The following is a 21170-nucleotide window of genomic DNA, read 5'->3' on the forward strand; positions in this document are numbered from 1 at the left end:
CGCAAAGGGCAAAGCATGAGCCCACCAGCATACATGCGGCTGAGGTCTAGCCTGGTCACTTTATACGAGAGGGCTGAGCCTCCTCAACCTTTGGTCACTTTTCTGTCTGTTCTCCATCTTCTCCTCGTTCCTCCCATTATTCCACTAGACTATCTCTCCTTTGACCAGGTCTTTACTTCTTCCAATTTCTCCGTTCCAGTCCTCGTCAGAGTCGAATTGTCGAATCCGTCCATCCATTCCACTTGTGTTCCAGTAGCAGCCGGCATTTGGCTCAACTCTCTACAATACCCCACTTGTACCGAGGAAGATACATAGAACACGGTAGAAGATGGGGGTGCCCATGCAACAGGCTCCCATGGACCCTTACAATACCGCCTCACCGGCGCCTCCACCGTACACGCCCACCATCCAGCAGCCTCCACTTCCACAAGGCTTAGCAGAGGCACCGGCACAACTACCAAATGGCTTCCCTCAACCCCAGGCCCAATTCCAACAGCAAGCCATGGTCCCTCAGCAGCAATTCCAGGGCCAACAGTCCCACATCCTTCAGTCTCCTCAGGCACCACAGCCTCTCCAATATCCACCCAACATGACTGCCGACCAACAACACCAAGTCCAGCAGATTATCCAAAACATGCCCCCGGACAAGCTGCAAATGTACCAACAACAGGCCCAGCAGCTCTTGAACCAGCAACAACCCCAACCCCAACCCCAAACCCAACTATACCAGCAACCTCTTGTTCCCGGCCAACCCGTCCCTCTCCAACCCCAACCTCAACAACCCCATTTCCTCCCCCAAGGACCGCAATTTGCGACCGCACAAGGTCCCCTCCCCAGCCGCTTCGACAACGGGAAAAAGAAGAAGAAAGAACCCACCGGCCCGACCGACGAAAGGCAAACCTCCTCTGTCCAGCGCTTCTTCGGCGACACCCTCTTCGGCCGCGTCGGCCGCGCCTCTGTCCAAACCGTCACTTCCGCCCTCCGGATGCCCGCCTCGCTCTCCCCTTGGGGCGACAACAACCCCGTCACCTTACCCAACGTGCGCTACCGAGACGCCGTGCTCTTCACCACCTTCGCCTTCATCGGGACGCCGCTGGTCGACGGCATTTCGGATGGCGTGACGGGCGTCTTTGGCGCGGATAGCTTCGTCTCCGAGATTGTGAGTTCGGGGGCGGCGACGATCACAGGATCAACCATCATCAAGTACAGTGTTTTCCAGATTGTGGAGCAGGCGATCGATAAGGGCATTCTCGAGCATTTGCTGCCGGAAGAGGAGAAGATGCTGGAGACGCAGAATGTCAAGAGCCTGCAGGTGGGCATCAAGCACAAGTTGATGGGTGTGGATGCCGACTTGCGGTTCTGGGGCGTGTATCCGACGAGGAATGAGAAGGCGTGTGAGAAGGGGTGGTTCTGTCCGTACTTGTTTGCGAGTGCGAGGACGCCGCAGGTGCCGAGAGCGAATGATTTTGGGATGGCGTGTTTCTACGGGCCGTTTCTGGGTGGTAAGTGCCTAGCATTCTTTACAAGACCGCTTTTGTTCTCCAAGTGTTTGGCTTTCGACCTGACCCTTCCCAAGGTGACTTCGCCCTCACAACAACCGCCCTCCTCCCATCGATGCCCTCAATCCTCTCCTTCTGCCCTTCGGACCCAAGAACCGACATTGGAACCAACCGTCTCCTCCTCTTCTTCACCGGCATCTCTCCCTACCGCGGCAACATGTGGTCCACCAGCCGCCGCCCCGGCTGCGGCACCCTGATCTTCCACCTCATGGACGGGTGTCCAGGCCTCGTCATCCCCGTCACGAGCAACGCGCCCATCTGCGCCTGGAGCCCCTGGACCCTGTCGGAAATGCGAGCCTGGCAGGCGTCTCAGATGATGGCCATGTGCGGGCTGTCGGCACCAGCCGGGAAGACGGCCGGTCCCACAGGCTACTCACCCGAATGGCAGCACGAGCAGATTTGCGAGTGGCTGGACACGATCATCAGCGTGCCGCATATTGAACCGGCCATCAGGGACCGGTACGTCGAGGTGTTGGGGAGGAGTGTGAGTTTGGTGATTAATGGGGCGCTCGCGCTGGATAAGCCTCATATTCGCCCTTTGTTGGCAAAGTTGGATCCAGAGAGGGCGGGGATTGTGGCGTTTAGGTATTAGAGGTGGTGGATTGGGGTTGGAAAGGAGACTCTACATGATGGTTGACAGCGTTGGCGTGTAGATGTGGAGATACTGTTTTTTGGTAGTTGCATAGTTGGAGATACCCATACTTGTTATTTGCTTTCATCATATGCTGCTGTCTCGTTAGTGACCTCAAGTTAGCAGTGACAGGTGTGCAATCCATGATACGGAAGGGGCATCCGGCGAGTTGTCCATTGGAGAGAAGGAATGCTATGCCGCTGCGAAAATCCCAGCAGTTGTCATTGCCATCGAATCAAGAGATTAATCATAGTTAAGGGGAGAAGTATCAGGCCTGGACTTTGGCTTTTGGTGTCGACTACGGAAATCCTGTCCCAAACGAGTAATGCCCGCTTAATCAGCAGAGCGAGCAATGGTGGGTCTGGCAGTTATCCTGTGTGAGAGGAAAGCTCCTCGACGGCTGCGAACGACACACGGCAGAATGGCGACCTCTACTGTTCAGACAGCTGCGATACCGCGATTCCTCCTCCCGCAACTATCATGGGGTACCATGACCCTGAGGCGTGCCGGCCCTATGGGCATGCTATCGTTCCCACAGCATATGACGTCTACAGGGCAAGAGACGCAAAAGACGAACTCCGCCCAACAGAGAAGACCCTTCACCCACAGTTCCCTGAAGAGTTGGAACGCAGCGTGGCAGTCAGCACGCACGTCGACTACACCGAAGGCGACTGCTGCTCTCAATTTCCGCCGCGAGTTCACTGCGACAGCCCCTCAGGCGCGCGATCACCACTTCGATACCTTGAAGTTTGTCCAGCGATTGAAAGATGAGGGGTTCACGGAAGAGCAAGCAGAAGCCATGATGAGGGTCCTCAGCGACGTCATTGAGGAGAGGTGCGTAACCCCTCCGAACAAAAACATGCGTCCTCGACTAACGGCCAACCCAGCATTCAGAACCTGACGCGCACCATGGTGCTGAGAGAGGACCAGGAGCGCGCCACCTACACGCAGAAGGTCGACTTTGCCAAACTGCGATCGGAGCTCATGACGGCGGATTCTACCGAGTCGTCGCTCACGAGGGCATCGCACGAGCGCCTGACCAACGAACTGGCCAAGCTGAACTCGAGATTACGGGACGAGATACAGAGGACGCAGGCGTCGGTGCGGTTGGATCTCAACCTCGAGAAGGGTCGTATCCGTGAGGAGGCAAACGTGCAGGAACTCAAGCTCAAGGAGACGGAGACGCGGATCGAGCAGGAGACGGCGCAGCTCAGGGAACGGCTCGAGGCTGTCAAGTTCTCCACGCTGCAATGGTTGATGTACGTTCTGTCTTCACAGGCTGAAATTCGTTGTTGGGGCATGACTGACTTGTTTGACAGGGGCGTTTGCACAGGCACAGCGGCACTCATGCTCGGTGTGTGGCGTCTGCTGATGTGAGGAAGCTGTACGACCATTGTTCCAATACCCGTTTTTGTTTCTTGGAGGCACTACCAAGGCAGAAACCTTGGATTTGAGGGAACACGAACGGAGGAAATGGGGCGTCGTTGCCTCAGCCTCCGCGGCGCATCATTGTGTCGGTGTCACAGAATCCCGGCACGCCCGGTGCCCTTCACAGCGAACTGTGTCGACGAAGGAGTCCTCTGTAGCAATTGTGCGGAAGATGCGTGATGCCCCAGGTGTGTTTCGGCGTGGGACTCGTAGAAGGCATTGGCTTCGCCCATGGAGTAGTTCAGCATAACAGTACGCAGCGTATGGGACAGGCACTCAGGGCACGCTATTTCAGCTGAGGGTACCTATTCACCGATAGAAGATGCTAGTAAAGATTAATAGCAAACTACTATACGCTTAACTCGGCCTTATCAGTCAGAGGCAGACAGTTCATCATAGGAAGTCAACCCCGGGGACTGTAATGTTGCAGGTGGTGAGCAGCCTTGGGGTACGTTTGGTGATGTTCTCACAGTAATGTACACATCACTGCCCAAGACATGCCGCGCAGATGAGCTTTTTCTTTGCGTCGAGCCATTTCGTCCCAGGTTAGATGGATGGCGACACGACTCACTTTCAGCCTGGCCAGATTGCGGCAGAGGGTGATGGCCCCATTGCCAGCGTGCCAGCTCGACGTCGTCCGGACCCTCATCAGATTTCCAAGTTTTCTAGCTGGTTCTGCGGGGGAGTGATTGGCCCCGGCGTCGACATGGTCTCGCAGCCATGTGTCTCGCTGGCAGTGTTGCCCACTTTGCCCAGTCAGGGGGGCGTGACTGGTGTGCGACAAGACGTTCCGCCTCGAAAGCAGCCGTGAGCAGCAAATCTATTGTTTAGCAGGTCTCTTCCTAGGACTGCCAAACAAGGCGGCGACACATGTTCGCGATATGGGGCTAGCTTGGAGTTGGGTCAATCTGCGTGGGAGGGGAGAGTAGTGGGGTGGGGGTTCTCTGAGGCGGTTGCGCACAGCCTCGCCAGCAGTCGTAGTCCGCTCACGTGCCCTTGCTCATTTTCCACTGTAAGAGCCCCTCTCAGGTGCCAAGACCAGCCTTGAAGCCCTGTGAGGGCTTCTCAGGACTGCTTGTGAGCAAGAAATATGGAAGTTTTGAGAGGCGCCGGGTGGGGCACATAGCACAGTACACAGTATAGGGGCGTCGAGAATCGGAGCGGTCGCAGCGGTTGGGGAGGCAGTGGTGTGCGCAGCGGGTTGTGCAGTGAAAGACTTGTCACTCGTCAAGAAGCGACCAGGCAGCCCAAGCCCAAAACACTCTCGTCTCCCGCGATCCACCTTCCACCTCCCACCCCAACACCACAACCAACACCCACACTCCCAAACACACACACACAGTCGAACACGCCCACACCCGCAACCCGCATCCTCTTCTACCTCATCCTAATCAAACTCACATCACCGCTTGTACAATGGCGAACGAGGTATGTCTGCCGTTCTTTGCACCGGCCCCATCATGTCCCTCTGCCCGCGACACAATACCCCTCAGCAGCCAACGCCGCCATGCCCGATAACTTCAAACAAATGCTGACCTGGCCTGTCTCCTCTAGCGCGAGAGGTATGCAATACTGCAGTTGCTCCTGCAAAAGTGACAGCGCGATTGACAATCCGACAGCAAGACTTTCCTCGCCCGGCTTTGCGAACAGGCTGAGCGTTACGATGGTGAGTTCGCTGCTCTGCTGCCCTCGTCTGCTGCTAACCATGCCTTTCTACAGAGATGGTCACGTACATGAAGGTCAGTAATGCTGCGTGAACACATGTAAAGCCAGGCTCATGAGCTGACCGCCTTTTAGGAAGTCGCAAAGGTACGTCTTGACGCACCCATCCGGCTCGCGCCGCGAGCACGCTGCGACGGCAGTTACGCTGGGCTCTTCATCTAACAAAAAGGGTGCAGATTGGCGGCGAATTGACTGTCGATGAGCGCAACCTCCTGTCCGTTGCCTACAAGAACGTGGTCGGCACACGACGTGCCTCATGGCGCATCATCTCGTCCATCGAGCAGAAGGAGGAGTCCAAGGGCTCGGAGAAGCACGTTGCCACCATCCGCGAATACCGACAGAAGATTGAGGCCGAGCTCGAGAAGGTCTGCCAGGATGTCCTCAGCGTCCTCGACGAGTCCCTCATCCCCAAGGCCGAATCTGGCGAGTCCAAGGTCTTCTACCACAAGATGTACGCATCCCCGCTTTCTGGCCCGCACCTTCGCACTTCGCAATGCTAACCACATCCGTGACTACAGGAAGGGCGATTACCACCGCTATCTCGCCGAGTTCGCATCCGGTGAGAAGCGCAAGGTCGCTGCCACTGCCGCACACGAGGCGTACAAGGTATGACGCAATCGCTAATCTCATGTCCAAGCGCAATGGCTTACTTTGAGGGGACAGACCGCAACCGATGTTGCCCAGACTGAGCTTACTCCCACTCACCCGATCCGTCTCGGTCTTGCCCTGAACTTCTCCGTGTTCTACTATGAGATCCTGAACTCGCCGGATCGCGCCTGCCACCTCGCCAAGCAGGCGTTCGACGACGCCATTGCTGAGCTCGATTCGCTCTCCGAGGAGTCGTACAGGGATAGCACGCTCATCATGCAGCTTCTCCGTGACAACCTCACGCTCTGGACGTCGTCGGACAGCGGCGAGGCCGAGCCCGCGCCTGAGGCCCCCAAGGAGGAGCCCAAGGCCCCCGAAGCCGCTGCCGAGAAGCCCGCTGAGGCTGCTGAGGGCCAAAATCCGGCTCCTGCCGCCGCTTAGACGTGCGTCCTCTCTATCGACCGAATGTTCCCTTCTCAGCCACCACATCTATTCCCAATAGAAGAGGGGGGTTGCGTTGGCAGCGAGTGTCTTTCGGAGTTGCGTGTGTGTCTATGTGTTTTCGAAAATTGGCTTTAGCGGCTCGGATCTTCAATTCCCCCACGACTCATGTTCTCATTTGCCCTCCTCCATTACCAGCACTTTTGGCCCGACATGTCATTCTAGTGGCTGTGCCGGCCGATCTCTGACGTGCTCAATCCTTCTTCCCCGCGGAAGAAGCCATGAGCCGGTCTTTGGTGTTGCGAGTGTCTGGGAGTGAGGGGAAAGGCACCCTCGACACGATCCCCCGATTTCCTCGATATTTTCCTTTTTGCACCACATCTACGAGACGAACAGTTCCCCCGTTTTCGGCGGAGAGTGACCAGCCCGGATGAGAGGGGTTTCTTATTGCACGGATTGTGGAAGGGGGCAGAGACATGTGTGGGTTGTGTGAGTCTGGGTTCGCAAGGCTACCTACTTTACGCGTGCTAAAGGGCTCTGTTTCTGTACTTCTCTTATCTGGTTAGGGCTTAAGAGACTCTTCTATTCTGAGGGTGTGTTTGTGAATGCATTTGATGTGAAGTTTCGGATGGGACATCAGCAATTGAACCCAAGTTGGGGGTTTCACTGCCTGACTTTGAGACTCGCTTGGGCTGCTTTCACATGTCATATCTGGCGGGCTCTTTGATAACTTGCGGATAATTGCCCCGCCACACCCCGCGCCACAGCAACCTCTAACTATGAAATGCCGGTGCCCCATTTCACTGACAGGCTTTGACATCCAGAACCGCGTATTAGTGGCGTCTACGCGCGTTATTCGGGAAGTACTGGGAAGTGTGTTTCGTTATCTAATTCTTCAAAAGACCGTGCAGATATTGGTTTCACCCAGAGAGAGATTTTTCGCATACCCGCTGCGGCTAGCGATATCGATTGCTTGAAGAAGGTGGGTGAAGGACGGACGGAAGAGAGGGGACAAGAGAGAGAAGATAGAAAGGGTGTAAGAAAGGGAGAGCTATATAGGTGGAAGGACGATAAGAAGAAGAGGAATTCCCATTTTGCTTCTCCAGTTCAACAACAACCACGGGCAGTCCTGGAAACGACTCTTGACGACCTGTACGACCTCACGACTTTGCAAATTGAACGATATAGTCGCCCACACGCACGACCAAACGTGGTCCAACCCCATCTGAATCAGAGATACAAAACGAGATAGAGCCATGGCACCCTTCTTCCCGCATACCCGCCAATCCAACACCTACAACAACGACAGCAGCAACGCCTTCGACGCCTCCAAACCGTACTACCGCATCCTCGGCCTCCCCGAACCACCCACCACCCGCGTCGCGAGCGGGAACGCATATGCACCAGCGCGAGCACGCATATCGCTGGACGAGAAGCAGATCAAGGCGGCGTATCGCGCGGCGCTGCTGAGGGCGCATCCGGATAAACAACGCACTAGCTTTACATCTACATCTACTTCTACATCTACATGTACATCGACCAGTGCATCGGGTGGTAATGATATAAAGCCAGAAGGAGGAGGAGGGGGAAGGCGGGATATCAGTGAGCGAGGCAGTGGGAGTAAGAACGGGTTGATGTTTTTCACGATCGATGATGTCAAGGAGGCATATGGTGTGCTTGGGGACGAGGCGAGGAGGAGGGGGTATGATGCGTGGTTGGCGCGGCAGCGATTATTATCCTCCCGCAGAGGAGGAGGGGGCAGGGAGCGGGAAGAGGATGGTGATGGGGATGTGGATGAGGATTTCGTGCTCGGCCTGGAGGTCTGGGATTTGAGCGATTTCGTCGAGGGGGAGGTGGACGTGGAGGGGCAGGTGGGAGGGACTGTGGAGTCGGAGTCTACATCGCCTTCCACTTCGCCTTCCTCGCCCTCTTCTTCTTCTGCATCTCCTTCTTCTTCTCCTCCTCCTTCCTCCTCCCCCGACGCTTCAGAACCAACCCAAACCAAGAAAGAGACAACATGGACCCACCCCTGCCGCTGCGGTTCCGCCCCTGGTTTCCAGATCCGCGAATCCGCGCTCGAGGATGCCGCAGCGAGAGGCGAGACCGAGGTGCTGGTCGGCTGCGGGGGTTGCAGTTTGTGGGTGCGGGTGGGGTTTGGTGTTGAGGAGGGTTGAAAGGATGGAGGGTAAAGAGATGGAGAGATGGGAGAGATGGGGAATAGTAGATGATTGATGAGGGATCCCTCGGTACTGACGGGCGGCGACCGCAACAGGAGGAGGACAGAAGCGGAGGATGATGACGAGGGCATTCCGTTTGCCTGTTCATTTCTGCCGGTCGATATGGGGGCTGTACCGCGCTGCGGCTGGTTGATTTCAAGTAGGATGTTTGGTTTACGCAGCACGTGTGGGAAACGTTGACTGCGTCTACTACTCCAGCGCGGCGCGATGCGCGAGTGATATCCCAGCGCAGCGGCAAAGCGGAAGTTTGAAAAAAATGGTGGGGAAGATGGGGTTCCAGAGACGATGGGCCGGAAGCACAGCTGCACCAGTGCTTGTGTGTATGTCCAGCAAGTCCTAAGGGAGGAATTGGCCTCGTTGAGTGGAGGAAGGATGTGATAGGAATGCACGCATCGTGAGGAGCCTTTAGAGGTCGTACGATGCCGGATCTTGATGGGTCCGTCCACATTGGGATTCAACCATAGATAGGTATTGTTAGGTTGATTAAGGAATATATCTATGTGCCAAGCAAAAGGGGCTGCAAAGACGGTTCATTACAGTCGTTATTACATATATCAAATCTTTACTCATCTCATATCCATTCAGACATGAAACAGAAGGACATATCAAACCCTATCCAACACCCAGAACCTGCATTATAACTCCATCCAGCCTACAACACACCCATCTCGACGATGCCGTCCAACATAGCCGCCAACCCTCCAATGGTCGCCAGACTCGCCACCTTGTCCACCTTGGAGCTCTTCTTCGCACTGCTGGAGCCCCGGTGGCTCCTGGATCGATGCTTCCTCCTCTCGCGTGAGCGGTACGCGGTGTCCGAGTCGGACGTAGTAGTGGTGTCACTGGCGTCAATGTATGCGTGTTTTGCGGCTGGGGAGTTGCGGGATTGAAGGTAACTCGGCGAATAGGGAGGTGGATGGTGAGGAGATAGGTACGGTGACTGTGGTGGAGGTTGCGGTCCTGGAACTGTGGGTGTCGAGGGGGGAAGTTGGGAATATGCACCTCGAGATGCCATCGGAGAAGCCCCTGGTAGAGGCGTGGGATGAGGGATCTGAAGTGAAGGGAGACCTGAAGGGACGCTTTTTCCTGGAAGAGACGCAGCGCGTTCCAGACTAGCCCTCGGATGCAGCGGCGGATACGTATACGTGCTCGATCGATCCAACGGTGGAGGCTGCGGCGATGGATGCTGCACCGCAAGAGGCGTTTTGTCTCTGTCCCTCTCCGTTGGACTCCGACTTAACCTCCCATTCCTCCTGTCTTCCTTGAGTGAGCCCCTCCTATGTTCCTCCGCCCTCTCCGACGACTGCGAACCCCGTCTGCCCCTCCGGTACAACTCCACCGTCCTCTCGACCAACCCCTGCACCTGCGCAAACGTCAACGGCGCCTGCACGCAAAAGCACGGCTCGAATGTCGTGCGTCTCCCCACCCGTCGCTCCTTCTGGACCTGCGCGTAGGGCAAGCCTGCCTCCTCGAGTGCTTGCTTGCAGACCCACGAGGCGAGGATCTCGGTCCAGGCGTTGCGGTCCGAGAAGGCTGACGAGGGCGGGAGGTCCGTGTTGCTGTCCGTGACGGTGGAGTCGACGTAGCGCCAGTAGTGCCGGCGGGTGCAGAGCTTCCAGGGGATTTCGAGATTGGTTTCCTCGTCGGCGTGGGAGGCGTCGGTTCTAGGGGATAAAGGAGGGGCAACGGAGTTGGCCGAATCTCGCGGAGAGGAGGAGGCGGGAGATAGGGGTGCCGTGGGGCCGTATCTGGGATCCTTGACGGGGATGGGGAGATTGGTTGATTCGGAGAAGAGCGGCTGTGTGCTGCCCGGCCGATGAGGAAGCGGAGTTGCAAAATGGCCGTCTTTTCCAATTCCTCGAACACGTTGGCCATCTTCATCGCTGTCCGATTCCACTGTAGGCTGCTGGGTTTCCCTCTTCTCCAATTCCTCCCTCCTCTTCTCATATTCCATCCGCTCGTGGAATTGGCGCAGCCTCGTCCACCTCTCTAATAGACGCTCTAGGTGCGATTTCGCGATCCCACAAACCGCTGGGAGCCACTCGTCTTCACTGGTTTCGGAGATGTCCAGACTGGCAATGAAGCGCTCTTGATAGCGATGCAAGTTCCCAGGACTCGGTAGGCTGCTATCTCTCACCATCACACTATTCGTACTCTCTGTTTCCATGAGTAGTCGAGCATCGGGTCGAGAGGGCTGGTAGACTTTTGAGGCGAAGAGCAAGCTGATCTGCTGTTCGATCACGGCATTCTCGAGTTGGGTCTTTTCGTTGCCGACCGCTGCTGCGGCTTGCTGGGGGGAGACAGCCGGTCGAACACTGCGAGTTGTCAGGATGGATGGTCAATGTACAACGTAAGGGAGCCATACGTAGCCCATATTATGCTTTGGGCAGTGTAGAGAGTCTGTTGTAGCATTGCGAGGGTGGCCCTTAAGGCATCGAGATGAGCTTGCAAATAGAGGAGCCTTTTTGACTGGACTTTGCTGAGGCCATCCTCAACTTTTCTCGAATGCTCTGCATCTTCAGAGGCTCCTTTGCCTACAATGATCGCTTCGATCTCGTTCAAGACAGCCTGCGCTTGATCCAAAACATCTTCGAGGGTTTCCCCAGCCTAATGCTCGGTTAGCAAACTTTATCTGTTCTCATCTATCAACCTATCGGGCTACGTACTTCGGATGAATAAATGGTATCGTCTTCCCGAATCAAGGTCGCTATTTGCTTCAACGCCGAAGAAAAACTGTTTATCGACTGGGCAACCCGAATAATGTCCGCCGTCTGTGGCGATGCAGTGGCAATTTTATACAGATTCAGGGCAAGCGAGGACGACCTCGCGATGGCGGAGAAGATGGCGGCGAAATCTGCCATGAACCTGTGATCGAATCTAGAGCAAAACCTGCTTGTTTGATTTGGTTGATATGAAGCAGTGTATTCAGGCGGTAGGAGAAGTGTGGAGAAGTGGCATGAAGAGAGGTGTGGATTGCTTGAGATGATCTACACTTGGAAAGCGCGGCTCGTCTGCAAGGATGGGATGGGTGAGGTCAGGACTTCAAAACACGCGGTGACCAATACAGGAGGCAAACGGGAGTACACCCGAGGAATGCAGGCGCAGCGTGGAGCAAACCATGGACGGATACCTGGGTAGAGCCGCAGCCATCCGTCCGCATGATCAGGGAGCTGACATGGTACAAAGAAGACTTGGTGAGCGCCTCAGCCTTGGAGGCTAGTTGCTCACAAACGAGAAATGGGTTCCGGTGAAGAGCGGAAAGCGAAGGGGTTGTGGTACGGAAGTCTGGAACTGCTGGGCATCGTGATGGTTCTACTGTACATACTGTAGTACTGCCCCTCCAAAGATTGCGCTCCGCTCTCAATGACGTTGAGTGGACGGCACTTAATGCAGTACACAGTACCACAGTAGGTAGCCTTTTCATGAGCCCTTCGAACTTATGCAGGAAGGATCCATTTTACCGGTAAGGTACCCAAATGCCGTATATGGGCGGGATGACGGCATTACAATAGTATCATGAGAAAACTAATCTTCCAGCCGCGAATCTCCGAGGCCAGTACACAGTGAACAGTATGGTATTTCGCCTGCAAACAAGTTCATGGCCCCGACGCCAAGACCCCCGGGGCCACAGTGACGAAGATGGAAGGGGAGCGATGCCGCTTCCGGAAACGGCTTACATACTCAGTACTCCGTACCTTTCATCCTTTCATCCCCTCATTCTTGCGTGTGTGTGACCGAGGGCCCCCCTTATGCGCCCAGATGCCAGCACAACCGCCATTCACAGCGCCCTCAGGCCGAACCTCTGGGGAGCTGGCCGAAGTTCGAACCACCATTCCTATGCAGCGTCCCGGGCCGACTTTGGTCCCGAGGTGAAGGTAAGCCCTACGGTGGTTTAAATTCACCTGAATTTGCGGCATTTGCGGGCTTTGATTCGCTGGCTGGGAATCGGCCTTGTTCCCGTTCCCCTTTCTAGGGGTATTGGCATTGCGCACACCTTCTCTGAAGACTGAGCAAGTACCCAGACCCACCGAAACCTCCACGTGCGTCATTATTTCACCCTCGAGTCCCTATTCCTCCTCAACATACCATTCTCTACACCTAGAATCCGTCGCATCCGTTGCATCTGCACACATATTACGCCCACAGCATCCGCTTTAGGGCGCCGACCAATCCCGCTTCCGGCTTTGTGGAACGTGCACCCTCGCTCACCATCATCTGGCAAAAGACATCCCCACCATAGAAAAGCAGACTGAATTGGCAATCCGTCTGGCCACCAGGCACCCTGCAGCCTCTCGGCGCCTGTACTCAGTATATACACCCGCCACCATGGTGTCCTGTGGCTCCAGTACCGCTGTCATGACCTCCTTCGAGGACCCCGTTGTCCACAACGGCTACGGTACCTTTTCCCGAGAGCAAAAGTCCCGCCGCCGCCATTCTTCACACCACACCAACCATGAGAGACCCTGGGGCGTGGATTCGGAGAATGTGCAGATCATGGTATGTCTTGTTGACTTACCGAGTCGTCACCAAACCACTCTGGCTAATTGGCGTTACACAGCTCGAAAATTTCATAACTGAGCTCGGCTGTCGCTTAGACTTCTTGGAATCCTATGGCCACCTCAAGTTCGACGCCGGTGTCGAATATGCCTACTCGACCCTCCACGCCGTTCGCGAATCATGCTCCAAGATCTCCGAGGATGCCATTGAGGCAGGCAGGCGCCGTGCCGGTGTGTTTGTCGAGACCCTCGAGGAGAGGTACAAGGATGCGCTTGCATCCAAAGAGTCGTTTGAACAGAAGGTGCAGGAGGGCATACGGCTGATGGAGTCGTACTTGACCGACTTTGAGACCAGAGCCTATGCGATCCGCGACGCCGGCATCGGAAGCGTAGCCCACGAGTTCTACACAGGCGGTCGGCGGCGAGTGGACGAAGGCTTGGAGCGTGCAAGAGAAGTGGTAGACGAAGGACTGGACAAGGCGCGGAAGGCGCGCGAAACCCTCGAGCTCACCATCGAACATGCCATCGAGCGAGCCCTTGCCCGTGCAAAGGAACACGGCCTGATCCAGTATCACGACCTTCCCGACCCTTGGAAAATCAACCCCCACATCCTCAAAGGCTACCGCTTCTCCGATGGCCCCTGGTCCTGCGTCCGCTCCGTCGTCTGCTTCCACAACGAATTTTTCAACATCTGGTCGCACGCCGTCGGTCTCGTGCTCGTCCTCGCCATAGCCTTCTACTTCTACCCCCGCAACGTGAACTTCCACCTCTCCACCAACGCCGACGTCTTCGTTGCCGCCATGTTCTTCTTCGCCGCCGCCAAGTGTCTCATCTGCTCGACCATCTGGCATACGATGAATAGTATCTCCCACCAGACCCTTCTTGAACGCTTCGCCTGCGTCGATTACACTGGCATCTCCTTCCTCGTCGCCTCCTCCATCATCACCACCGAATACGCCGCCTTTTACTGCGAGCCCGCCTCCCGCTGGTTCTACATGCTGACCACCATGGGTCTGGGCATCGCAGGCGTGATCTTCCCCTGGCACCCTACCTTCAATAAAGCGGAAATGGCCTGGCTGCGCGTCTTCTTTTACGTTTCACTCGCACTCACCGGCTTCATCCCCGTGTTCCAGCTCTCCATGACGAGAGGTATGGACTGGGCCATTTACTTTTACGCGCCGATAACGAAGAGCATTCTCGTGTACTTCATGGGGGCGTTGTTGTATGCTTGCAAGGTGCCCGAGCGGTGGTTTCCGGGCAGGTTTGATTATGTGGGGTGTTCGCACAATTTGGTGAGTTTTTCCGCAGTCCTTTTCCCTCTGCAAAACGATCACGAGCCTAACGTCTCTTTAGTGGCACGTAGCCGTCCTTGGCGGCATCCTCTTTCACTACACTGCCATGCAGGACATGTTCTCTCAAGCGCTGCAACGCGCGCAGTATGCTTGTCCTGCGGTCCATTAGCCTAGACTTCTTTCAACTTACCTTAGACTTTCCTTGTTAGATTCTGTTAGACTTGAGATTTGATATTGCATAGCGTTGCGTTGTGTTATATGATGCATGGGCGGCGTTTTAGAGATACTTCCCAGTTGGGGGTTTGTTTTGTCTTTGCATAGATTATGCAAGAGGGGCAGGTATGGAGAGAGAGAGAGAGAACGAGAGTAGATATTCGTAAGGCTTGCACGGCCATGGCGCCGGATGGCGAAGGGATATAATCATCACATCAATACCAATCGTGGGAATACGGTTGGATTCTGCATACTCATCAGTTATGATTGGAAGTGAAGGTGCCTCTATTATGTACGTCTCTTGTCCCACGACTGCTCTAGCCGGGAATTATCTACATGGAAATCGAAATCATTAAGCCGTGAATTAATATCCATCTCTTTCACCCCATTTCAACCTCCCCTTTCTTGCGTATCCCGGATTTCGTTTTGTTCTCCTTGCGTATCCGCGCTCCGTCTGGTTGTTACGAAGACATTTTGCTCATCCTTTTGGGATTTTCTTTTTTCTTGCCGTTGGCTTGTTTGCTCCTCGTCCGCTTCCGAGCTACGAGCCCCATATGCTTAATGAAATCCCCCACAACCCCTCCAGTCGCGTGTGATGGGGTCTAATGCGACGAGTCGATGTGTTTTCTCTTCCCCTTCCCTTGATATGGGAGGTCTCGGAGGACAAAGGCAACGTCGTCAACGGTGAAGAATCGAAGGTTCAACATGGATCCGGTGTTTGGCTACCGCATAGCGGCATACGTACCCGCGGCCGTCCAGAAGGTAGCCTTCTTTGCGGCCTTTGCGGACTTCTTGTCTGTTGGGGCGTTGGCTGGGGGAGCTGTTAATGAGGGTTCGTGAAGAAAAATAAGAGGAAGAACGGGGGAGTAGGCGAGGGGGAAGGGGACATACTTGATGACCTCGCCTTGTCGGGCTTTGCTGTGGGAAGAGAGTAAGGGGGTGGGGGTGCGAGGGTAGAGGTGGAGGTGCGTGGTGTTGATGCTTGAGAAGACATGATGTGTATGGTACTCGTGTGAATGTTTTTGAGGATGACGTTTGTTTTGGTTTGTTGCAAGGTTTCAGATGGTGATGACAGTGTCGAGGCTTTGAGTTGACGAGATGGAGAAGGCTGAATTGAGAGTATGTTATCGAGCAAAAGCCAAATAGCACTGTAGAATCGAAATCGATGCTGATGTTGATGCTTCAACACCCTCCTTCCCACCCCCTATATATACCCTCTCCGAAACCGCTCACACTCACTCATCACCTCTCTCCCCTCTTCGCGAATTCCAGAGCAACATTGATTATTGACTCATTCTCAATCCCCAAAACCCACCGCGATGCCTTTCTGGTAAGCATATGCGAAGTACGACGCCAGACGTAGGCCTAGTAAGGAAATAGTCCAGCCAATCCCGTCTCGCGCCTAGTTACCCGACTGCAGCGCAGGGTTTCTCATAGGATAGTTTGAACGCCTGTTTGCCTAAACGCAATGGCGTGGAGTCATAGTTGCCTGAGGCGCAGCCGCGCAAGGGCGGGCTTGCCTAGAGGTGGGGATTATTAATCTGGAGCGCGGTCGGTGGTGGTCGGAGGGCGGCCGCCGGCGGGTGTGGTTAGTCAGAGAGAAGCTTTGTGAACGGCGCGTTGGGCCTCCGTTTGCCGCTCTGGGGAGTTCGAGCTGCAGATGGGGACGCGGGTTTGGGGAATTTCTGGGGTTGGGATGGGTGAGTCAAGAGTGGCTGAGGTGGGAGAGGGTGATGCCTGGGGGTTCTAGAATTTTGGAGGACGGAAAGCAGTTGCAAGTGCTGAGTCTCAGTCGAGAGAATCATTCCAAAGGTTGTCGTGATTGAGCATTTCGCCAATATTGCGAATTCTTTTTACAGATCTCCTTTTGCGAAAACTTGAGTCCAGCCCCATACCTTTTGCACGGTACTCTGGTAGTGAACATCAATTGTACATCTGCAGTGGTTTGAATTTACCCTGCACGTGATGCTCCCCCGACACACCTGGCCCAAGCTCTCTCAAGCTTCCAAACGTTCCAACCCTACGTCATCGTCCCCCAACTTCACGGCACACGCAATGCAGTCACACCTGGAACAATCGGCACTCGCCAGGGCCAGTGGCCTTGAGAAGTCGCCCAGACTGAATGGACAACGGACAAGTTGGGAAGTTGTCCAACGCATGAAACTGGCCATTGCAGGAAAACCTGCCACGAAGCGTCCGCAACACATACGTAATCTTGCACCGTAGGAGCTCAAACCTCCCCTTGATGCTGCTTCCACTCTCTACGCAGTGCTAGTATGGTTTACACCATTATTGTGCTGGGACCTGATTGCACCTTGGCCTACGATTGATTGGGAGTGCAGAAGAACGTCTAGCACATCGTAGACTCGAACCAGGCGCCATTGCTCTCCCTCAAAGTAACCGAAACACGGAGAAACCCTCAATTTGACACCCTCTCTATTCCCCCCTTCCCTCACCACCATGTCCGGCCTCGACGACGTACAGACCGGCCGAAGGAGCCACAAAGCACCCTACACGCCACACCACCCCATCCCCACGGTCCAGAAATACCGCGAAGAGAAGCACGAGCGAGAAGCGGAATACGGTGCCCCCAATGATGACAATGAAGATCGGGGGAAACTGGACAGGCTAGGCGAGGCGTATAATACCTTCAGACACGGACCTGAGGCGGCGCATCCCGACGAGACGACGCAGCCGTATAAGGCGGAGAACAAGAATATCGTACAAGATGAACAGATTGCCGATGATCATGCTGGAAAGGTGGGCAAGGGGAGGGATCCCCAGGGTGGGAAGGACGGAAACGATGAACAAGGCGAAGGACAAGAGACTACGCAGGATACGACGGAGAGGTTGCCAGTCAACGAGCAAGATCCAAAGAAGGCGCGTAAGGCGATGAAGAAGTTCTCGGGCGAGGGCACGGAGCGCGAAGTCACTGATCCCATTACACATCTACCAGTCCAGATTCATGATTTCACGGATAAGGACTTGAAGATGACGCCCAAGAATGATGCGCCCGTAGGTGCTGAACCGGAAACTGCTACGGGGGCAGAGAATGCAGAGAAGGATGAGAAGCAATTGGAGAATGAAAAGCAGTATTCGCAGGATTCATACTCGGCAATGGATGCCTTGTTTCCACCTCCGGAGTTCCAGAAGACGAGAGACGAGATTACCGATATCTATCGGAAGGCCTTGACGGCTGGATTGGGTATTGTTAGCGGGAGCTTGACGCTTGTCATTGCGGTGTTCCAGCTCACAAGTCACACGGAGGGATGGTCGAGGACGTTCTCCACCTTTGCCGAAGTGGCTGTGTGCGTAGCGGTGTCGGTAGCGGTCATAGTCGGCTTGCGTCAGTATACGGAGAATCGCATCAAGGATGTATGGGAGACAGAAGTGTGGCAAGCGGAGCGGCAACAGGGAAGAAAGTTGGTGAAGAACCGCACGGCAGAGAGTGCGCAGTGGTTGAACTCGCTGCTTGCTTCTGTCTGGCCTCTGGTAAACCCAGATCTGTTTACCGCTATCTCGGACACTCTAGAGGTGAGCATCTTCTGCGGCATGTACATGTTATGTCTAACAGGCCTAGGATGTAATGCAAGCATCCCTTCCGAAAATGGTCCGTATGGTCTCTGTAGAGGATTTCGGACAAGGAAGCGAAGCCGTTCGCATCTTAGGTGTCCGGTGGCTGCCTACAGGCGCGGCTGCACGCTCGGTCTCGCAGGACGGTAGGCTTCAGGCAAAGGACCAAGGGAAAAACGATCGCACGGTGCCAGGGCAAGGCTCGGTTGACGCAGAGACGAAGGAGAATGACGACAAAGGCGACCAGCCGGGAGAAGATGAGAAGGTTGCGGAAGGGATGGAAGCCGAGGAGGGCGACTTTATCAATATGGAGATCGCCTTTGCATATCGGCCTTCGACGGGTGCGAAGAGGATCAAAGAGCGCGCGAAAAGCGCACATCTCTACCTGGCGTTCTATTTGCCTTCCAATATCAGACTTCGTACGTCCACCCTCCCTTTCCTGCGCAAGCATTACACATTTACGGTAGTTAGAACAAAGCTAACCCAGCCAGCTGTATGGGTTGAACTCCACGGTATTGTTGGCGTAATGCGCCTGCGCCTACAGCTTACACCCGATCCGCCCTTCTTCTCCCTCTGCACTTTGACCTTGCTGGGCCAACCGAAAGTCAGCTTGTCCTGTGTTCCTCTCCTCAAACAGATGCCGAACCTTATGGATCTTCCCTTGATATCCCGCTTCGTGCAATCCTCTGTCGATGCTGCCATGGCTGAGTACGTGGCACCGAAGTCGTTAACACTCAATCTGAAAGATATGCTCATGGGCGCCGACTTCAAGAAGGACACAACTGCCCGAGGCGTCCTGATGGTCACTATCAAGCGTGCATATGACTTCAAACAAGGTGATGGCGGCACTGGTCCCCTGAACGGCTCTGCAGACCCCTATGTCTGCGTCGGTTGGGCCAAGTTCGGGAAGCCGCTGTGGTCCACGCGCGTCTTGGAGAACGAGATGGAGCCGTATTGGGAAGAGACGTGCTTTATTCTTGTGACGCCCGAGGAGTTGAATGTGGACGAGAAACTGAGGGTGAGCTTGTGGGATTCCGACCGCACCACTGCCGATGATGACTTGGGACGTATCGAGTTAGATCTCAAGGGTGTTATGAAAGGGAAAGACACCAATGGAAGGGTAGCTCATCGCCAAGACGGTTTCAAATCTCTCAAGGCAGGCGAGGGGATGCCTGGGAAGCTCGAGTGGAGCGTGGGTTATTTCTCTAAGACGCGGATCACAGACGACCAGCTTGCGGCTCAAGAGGAGGATCCCGACATTAAGAATATGCAACAGTTGAAGGATAAGGTGTATAAGGATGCTGAGAATAAGTTGAGGGAGGCAAGCAAGGACGAGAGTGATGAGATTGAGCAGCAGAAGGCGCAGGATCTTAAGGTTTGTTTCTATCACCGGATTGCGTAAATGCGCGTTTGCCGGAGGATAGGAGTGCTAACTATTTCTAGGAGCGTCAAGATCAGTTGATCATTGCGTCCCCGCCTTCGAAGGAATACCGTTCAGGCATCCTGAGCATCCAGATTCACCAGATCACCGGTCTCGAGCTTGAAGCGCTCAACAAGAAGAAAGCATCAAAGAACGATAGCGCTAGCGACGAAGAAGAGGAAGGAGTAAGTGATCCATATTCAACGTGGGCCTGGTCTAATCTAACCTCGATGCCCTAGGACGACCTGCCTTCAGCCTACTGCACTGTCATTCTGAACCACCAGAAAGTTTTCAAGACGCGGACGAAGCCCAAGAACTCCAAGCCATTCTTTAATGCAGGCTGTGAGCGCTTCATCCCCGACCTCGAAAGTGCCGAGTTGCACATCTCGGTCAGAGATGCACGCCCGCACGAGGATGACCCGCTGCTGGGGGTCATCTACCTCCCCCTGCAGAAGCTGTTCGCCGACCGCAGTCAAATTGATGCAAGCTACCCTCTGTCTGGTGGGGTCGGATATGGCCGAGCTCGCATCTCCCTCGTCTTCCGCTCCGTACAACTACAGGCGCCAAAGAAGATGCTGGGCTGGCAATATGGAACGCTGGACATTAACCCCCTTGTTAAGGCCATTGATGTACCTGACGATCTCAAGAGAATGAGAATGAAGATCAGGACGAACCTCGCAAGAGGGAAGCTACATTCGGGGCGTGAGGATGGCGAGCTCAACCAACATGACGGCCATGTCGTTTGGAAGGCCAAGCGTGGCGCTCTACGTCTTCCAGTCCACCAACGATATGCCTCGCCCTTGGTTATCGAGTTCCGCAAAGACTCGGCGCTCCGCGATCGCACGCCTGCTTTCTGCGTCCTGTGGCTGCGCGAGATTCCAGATAATGAGGAGCAGACGCTTCGTCTGCCGGTATGGAAGGGCGATCTGGAGAGGGCGGAGAAGAACACGCTTCCAGAGTGTGGCGAGAAGATCGGCGAGATCGAGCTGACCATGACGTTCTGGGCTGGTCTCTCGGGCTATCATGGCAAGTTAGCGAAGAAGGATCATCACTTGCGCGATGTCATGGAAGTGTTGGATACATGCCATGACAACGACGAGATGGACTGGGACGGTGGAGATTCTGATTCTTCCTCGTCCTCTTCGGACTCGGACTCAGAAGGGGAAGAGGAGGAATCTGGGGTTTCCAAGTCCTTGCTCAACGAAAACCCAAACCCAGAGAAGGATGGAAACAGGGGCACAATCGATCAGGTCAGGGAGTATAAGAAGCATGCCAAGCAGCTCCATAGGAGTAATAGGGGAATCATGCAGTGGAAGGCGCCTAGGACGTTGGCGTACCTGAAGCACGTTGCGGAGAGAGGGGAGAATAAGGTTGAAGGGTTGTTCAAGCATGGTGACGGAGGAGGTCGAGGAATCGAGACGGAGGTGTAGAGGGGGGATTTCGGGATGGGAGTCCTCATGGCGTTTTTGGGCCTTGATAGCATAGCCATTGGCGTTGGTACGGGAATGGGATCTATACGTTGCATACTTAATCATAATTCTTCACAGAAAATGCCCTACCTCGAATCTCA

General features: G+C 54.9%; 8 protein-coding genes across 8 annotated transcripts; 6 read left to right on the plus strand and 2 right to left on the minus strand.

Moving 5' to 3' along the window:
* Positions 1-1279: 1279 nt before the first annotated feature.
* Positions 1280-2151, plus strand: EI97DRAFT_366599 (uncharacterized protein; the record flags this gene model as incomplete). The annotated part of the gene is made up of 2 exons (XM_033795040.1): positions 1280-1502; positions 1577-2151. The coding sequence occupies 2 exons, from the start codon at positions 1280-1282 to the stop codon at positions 2149-2151; spliced, it is 798 nt and encodes a 265-aa protein (XP_033658428.1).
* A 428-nt stretch (positions 2152-2579) lies between these two features.
* EI97DRAFT_428986 (DUF1640-domain-containing protein) lies at positions 2580-3986 on the plus strand. Its single transcript, XM_033797342.1, has 3 exons — positions 2580-3024; positions 3078-3449; positions 3510-3986. Exons 1-3 carry the CDS (start codon positions 2612-2614, stop codon positions 3565-3567), a joined length of 843 nt encoding a protein of 280 aa, XP_033658429.1. The 5' UTR covers positions 2580-2611; the 3' UTR covers positions 3568-3986.
* A 1518-nt stretch (positions 3987-5504) lies between these two features.
* On the plus strand, positions 5505-6520 carry EI97DRAFT_471950 (14-3-3 protein; the record flags this gene model as incomplete). Its single annotated transcript, XM_033801839.1, has 3 exons — positions 5505-5791; positions 5859-5946; positions 6004-6520. Coding segments are annotated over 3 exons (741 nt in total), but the record flags the coding sequence as incomplete, so codon positions are not given.
* A 1105-nt stretch (positions 6521-7625) lies between these two features.
* EI97DRAFT_454129 (uncharacterized protein) lies at positions 7626-8543 on the plus strand (the record flags this gene model as incomplete). Its single annotated transcript, XM_033800510.1, has 1 exon — positions 7626-8543. The coding sequence occupies one exon, from the start codon at positions 7626-7628 to the stop codon at positions 8541-8543; it is 918 nt and encodes a 305-aa protein (XP_033658431.1).
* Positions 8544-8967: 424 nt separating this feature from the next.
* On the minus strand, positions 8968-11553 carry EI97DRAFT_12612 (uncharacterized protein). The gene is made up of 3 exons (XM_033793077.1): positions 11273-11553; positions 10972-11213; positions 8968-10921 (listed from the first exon to the last, which is right to left on the minus strand). Exons 1-3 carry the CDS (start codon positions 11465-11467, stop codon positions 9259-9261), a joined length of 2100 nt encoding a protein of 699 aa, XP_033658432.1. The 5' UTR covers positions 11468-11553; the 3' UTR covers positions 8968-9258.
* Positions 11554-12178: 625 nt separating this feature from the next.
* On the minus strand, positions 12179-12857 carry EI97DRAFT_12628 (uncharacterized protein). Its single transcript, XM_033793082.1, has one exon. It carries the CDS (start codon positions 12653-12655, stop codon positions 12305-12307), a length of 351 nt encoding a protein of 116 aa, XP_033658433.1. The 5' UTR covers positions 12656-12857; the 3' UTR covers positions 12179-12304.
* Positions 12459-14839, plus strand: EI97DRAFT_428992 (IZH family channel protein-like protein). The gene is made up of 4 exons (XM_033797343.1): positions 12459-12481; positions 12629-13103; positions 13165-14394; positions 14456-14839. The coding sequence occupies exons 2-4, from the start codon at positions 12933-12935 to the stop codon at positions 14561-14563; spliced, it is 1509 nt and encodes a 502-aa protein (XP_033658434.1). The 5' UTR covers positions 12459-12481; positions 12629-12932; the 3' UTR covers positions 14564-14839.
* Positions 14840-17067: 2228 nt separating this feature from the next.
* On the plus strand, positions 17068-21030 carry EI97DRAFT_367203 (meiotically up-regulated gene 190 protein; the record flags this gene model as incomplete). Its single annotated transcript, XM_033795075.1, has 6 exons — positions 17068-18141; positions 18188-18385; positions 18428-18599; positions 18672-19555; positions 19624-19785; positions 19840-21030. 6 exons carry the CDS (start codon positions 17068-17070, stop codon positions 21028-21030), a joined length of 3681 nt encoding a protein of 1226 aa, XP_033658435.1.
* Positions 21031-21170: the final 140 nt, after the last annotated feature.

This window comes from Westerdykella ornata, assembly GCF_010094085.1.
Source record: "Westerdykella ornata strain CBS 379.55 unplaced genomic scaffold EI97scaffold_1, whole genome shotgun sequence".
NCBI lineage: Eukaryota > Fungi > Ascomycota > Dothideomycetes > Pleosporales > Sporormiaceae > Westerdykella > Westerdykella ornata.

Bases quoted from the DNA above. Each gene is read 5' to 3' on its own strand.
- EI97DRAFT_428986 (XM_033797342.1), top strand. From the start codon at position 2,612: ATGGCGACCTCTACTGTTCAGACAGCTGCGATACCGCGATTCCTCCTC. The intron at 3,025-3,077 runs GTGCGTAACCCC...CGGCCAACCCAG, and splicing joins AGCGACGTCATTGAGGAGAG to CATTCAGAACCTGACGCGCA. The intron at 3,450-3,509 runs GTACGTTCTGTC...CTTGTTTGACAG, and splicing joins TCCACGCTGCAATGGTTGAT to GGGCGTTTGCACAGGCACAG.
- EI97DRAFT_12612 (XM_033793077.1), bottom strand. From the start codon at position 11,467: ATGGCAGATTTCGCCGCCATCTTCTCCGCCATCGCGAGGTCGTCCTCG. The intron at 11,214-11,272 runs GTACGTAGCCCG...ACCGAGCATTAG, and splicing joins ATACCATTTATTCATCCGAA to GCTGGGGAAACCCTCGAAGA. The intron at 10,922-10,971 runs GTATGGCTCCCT...GACAACTCGCAG, and splicing joins CAAAGCATAATATGGGCTAC to TGTTCGACCGGCTGTCTCCC.
- EI97DRAFT_12628 (XM_033793082.1), bottom strand. From the start codon at position 12,655: ATGACGCACGTGGAGGTTTCGGTGGGTCTGGGTACTTGCTCAGTCTTC.
- EI97DRAFT_428992 (XM_033797343.1), top strand. From the start codon at position 12,933: ATGGTGTCCTGTGGCTCCAGTACCGCTGTCATGACCTCCTTCGAGGAC. The intron at 13,104-13,164 runs GTATGTCTTGTT...GGCGTTACACAG, and splicing joins CGGAGAATGTGCAGATCATG to CTCGAAAATTTCATAACTGA. The intron at 14,395-14,455 runs GTGAGTTTTTCC...ACGTCTCTTTAG, and splicing joins TGGGGTGTTCGCACAATTTG to TGGCACGTAGCCGTCCTTGG.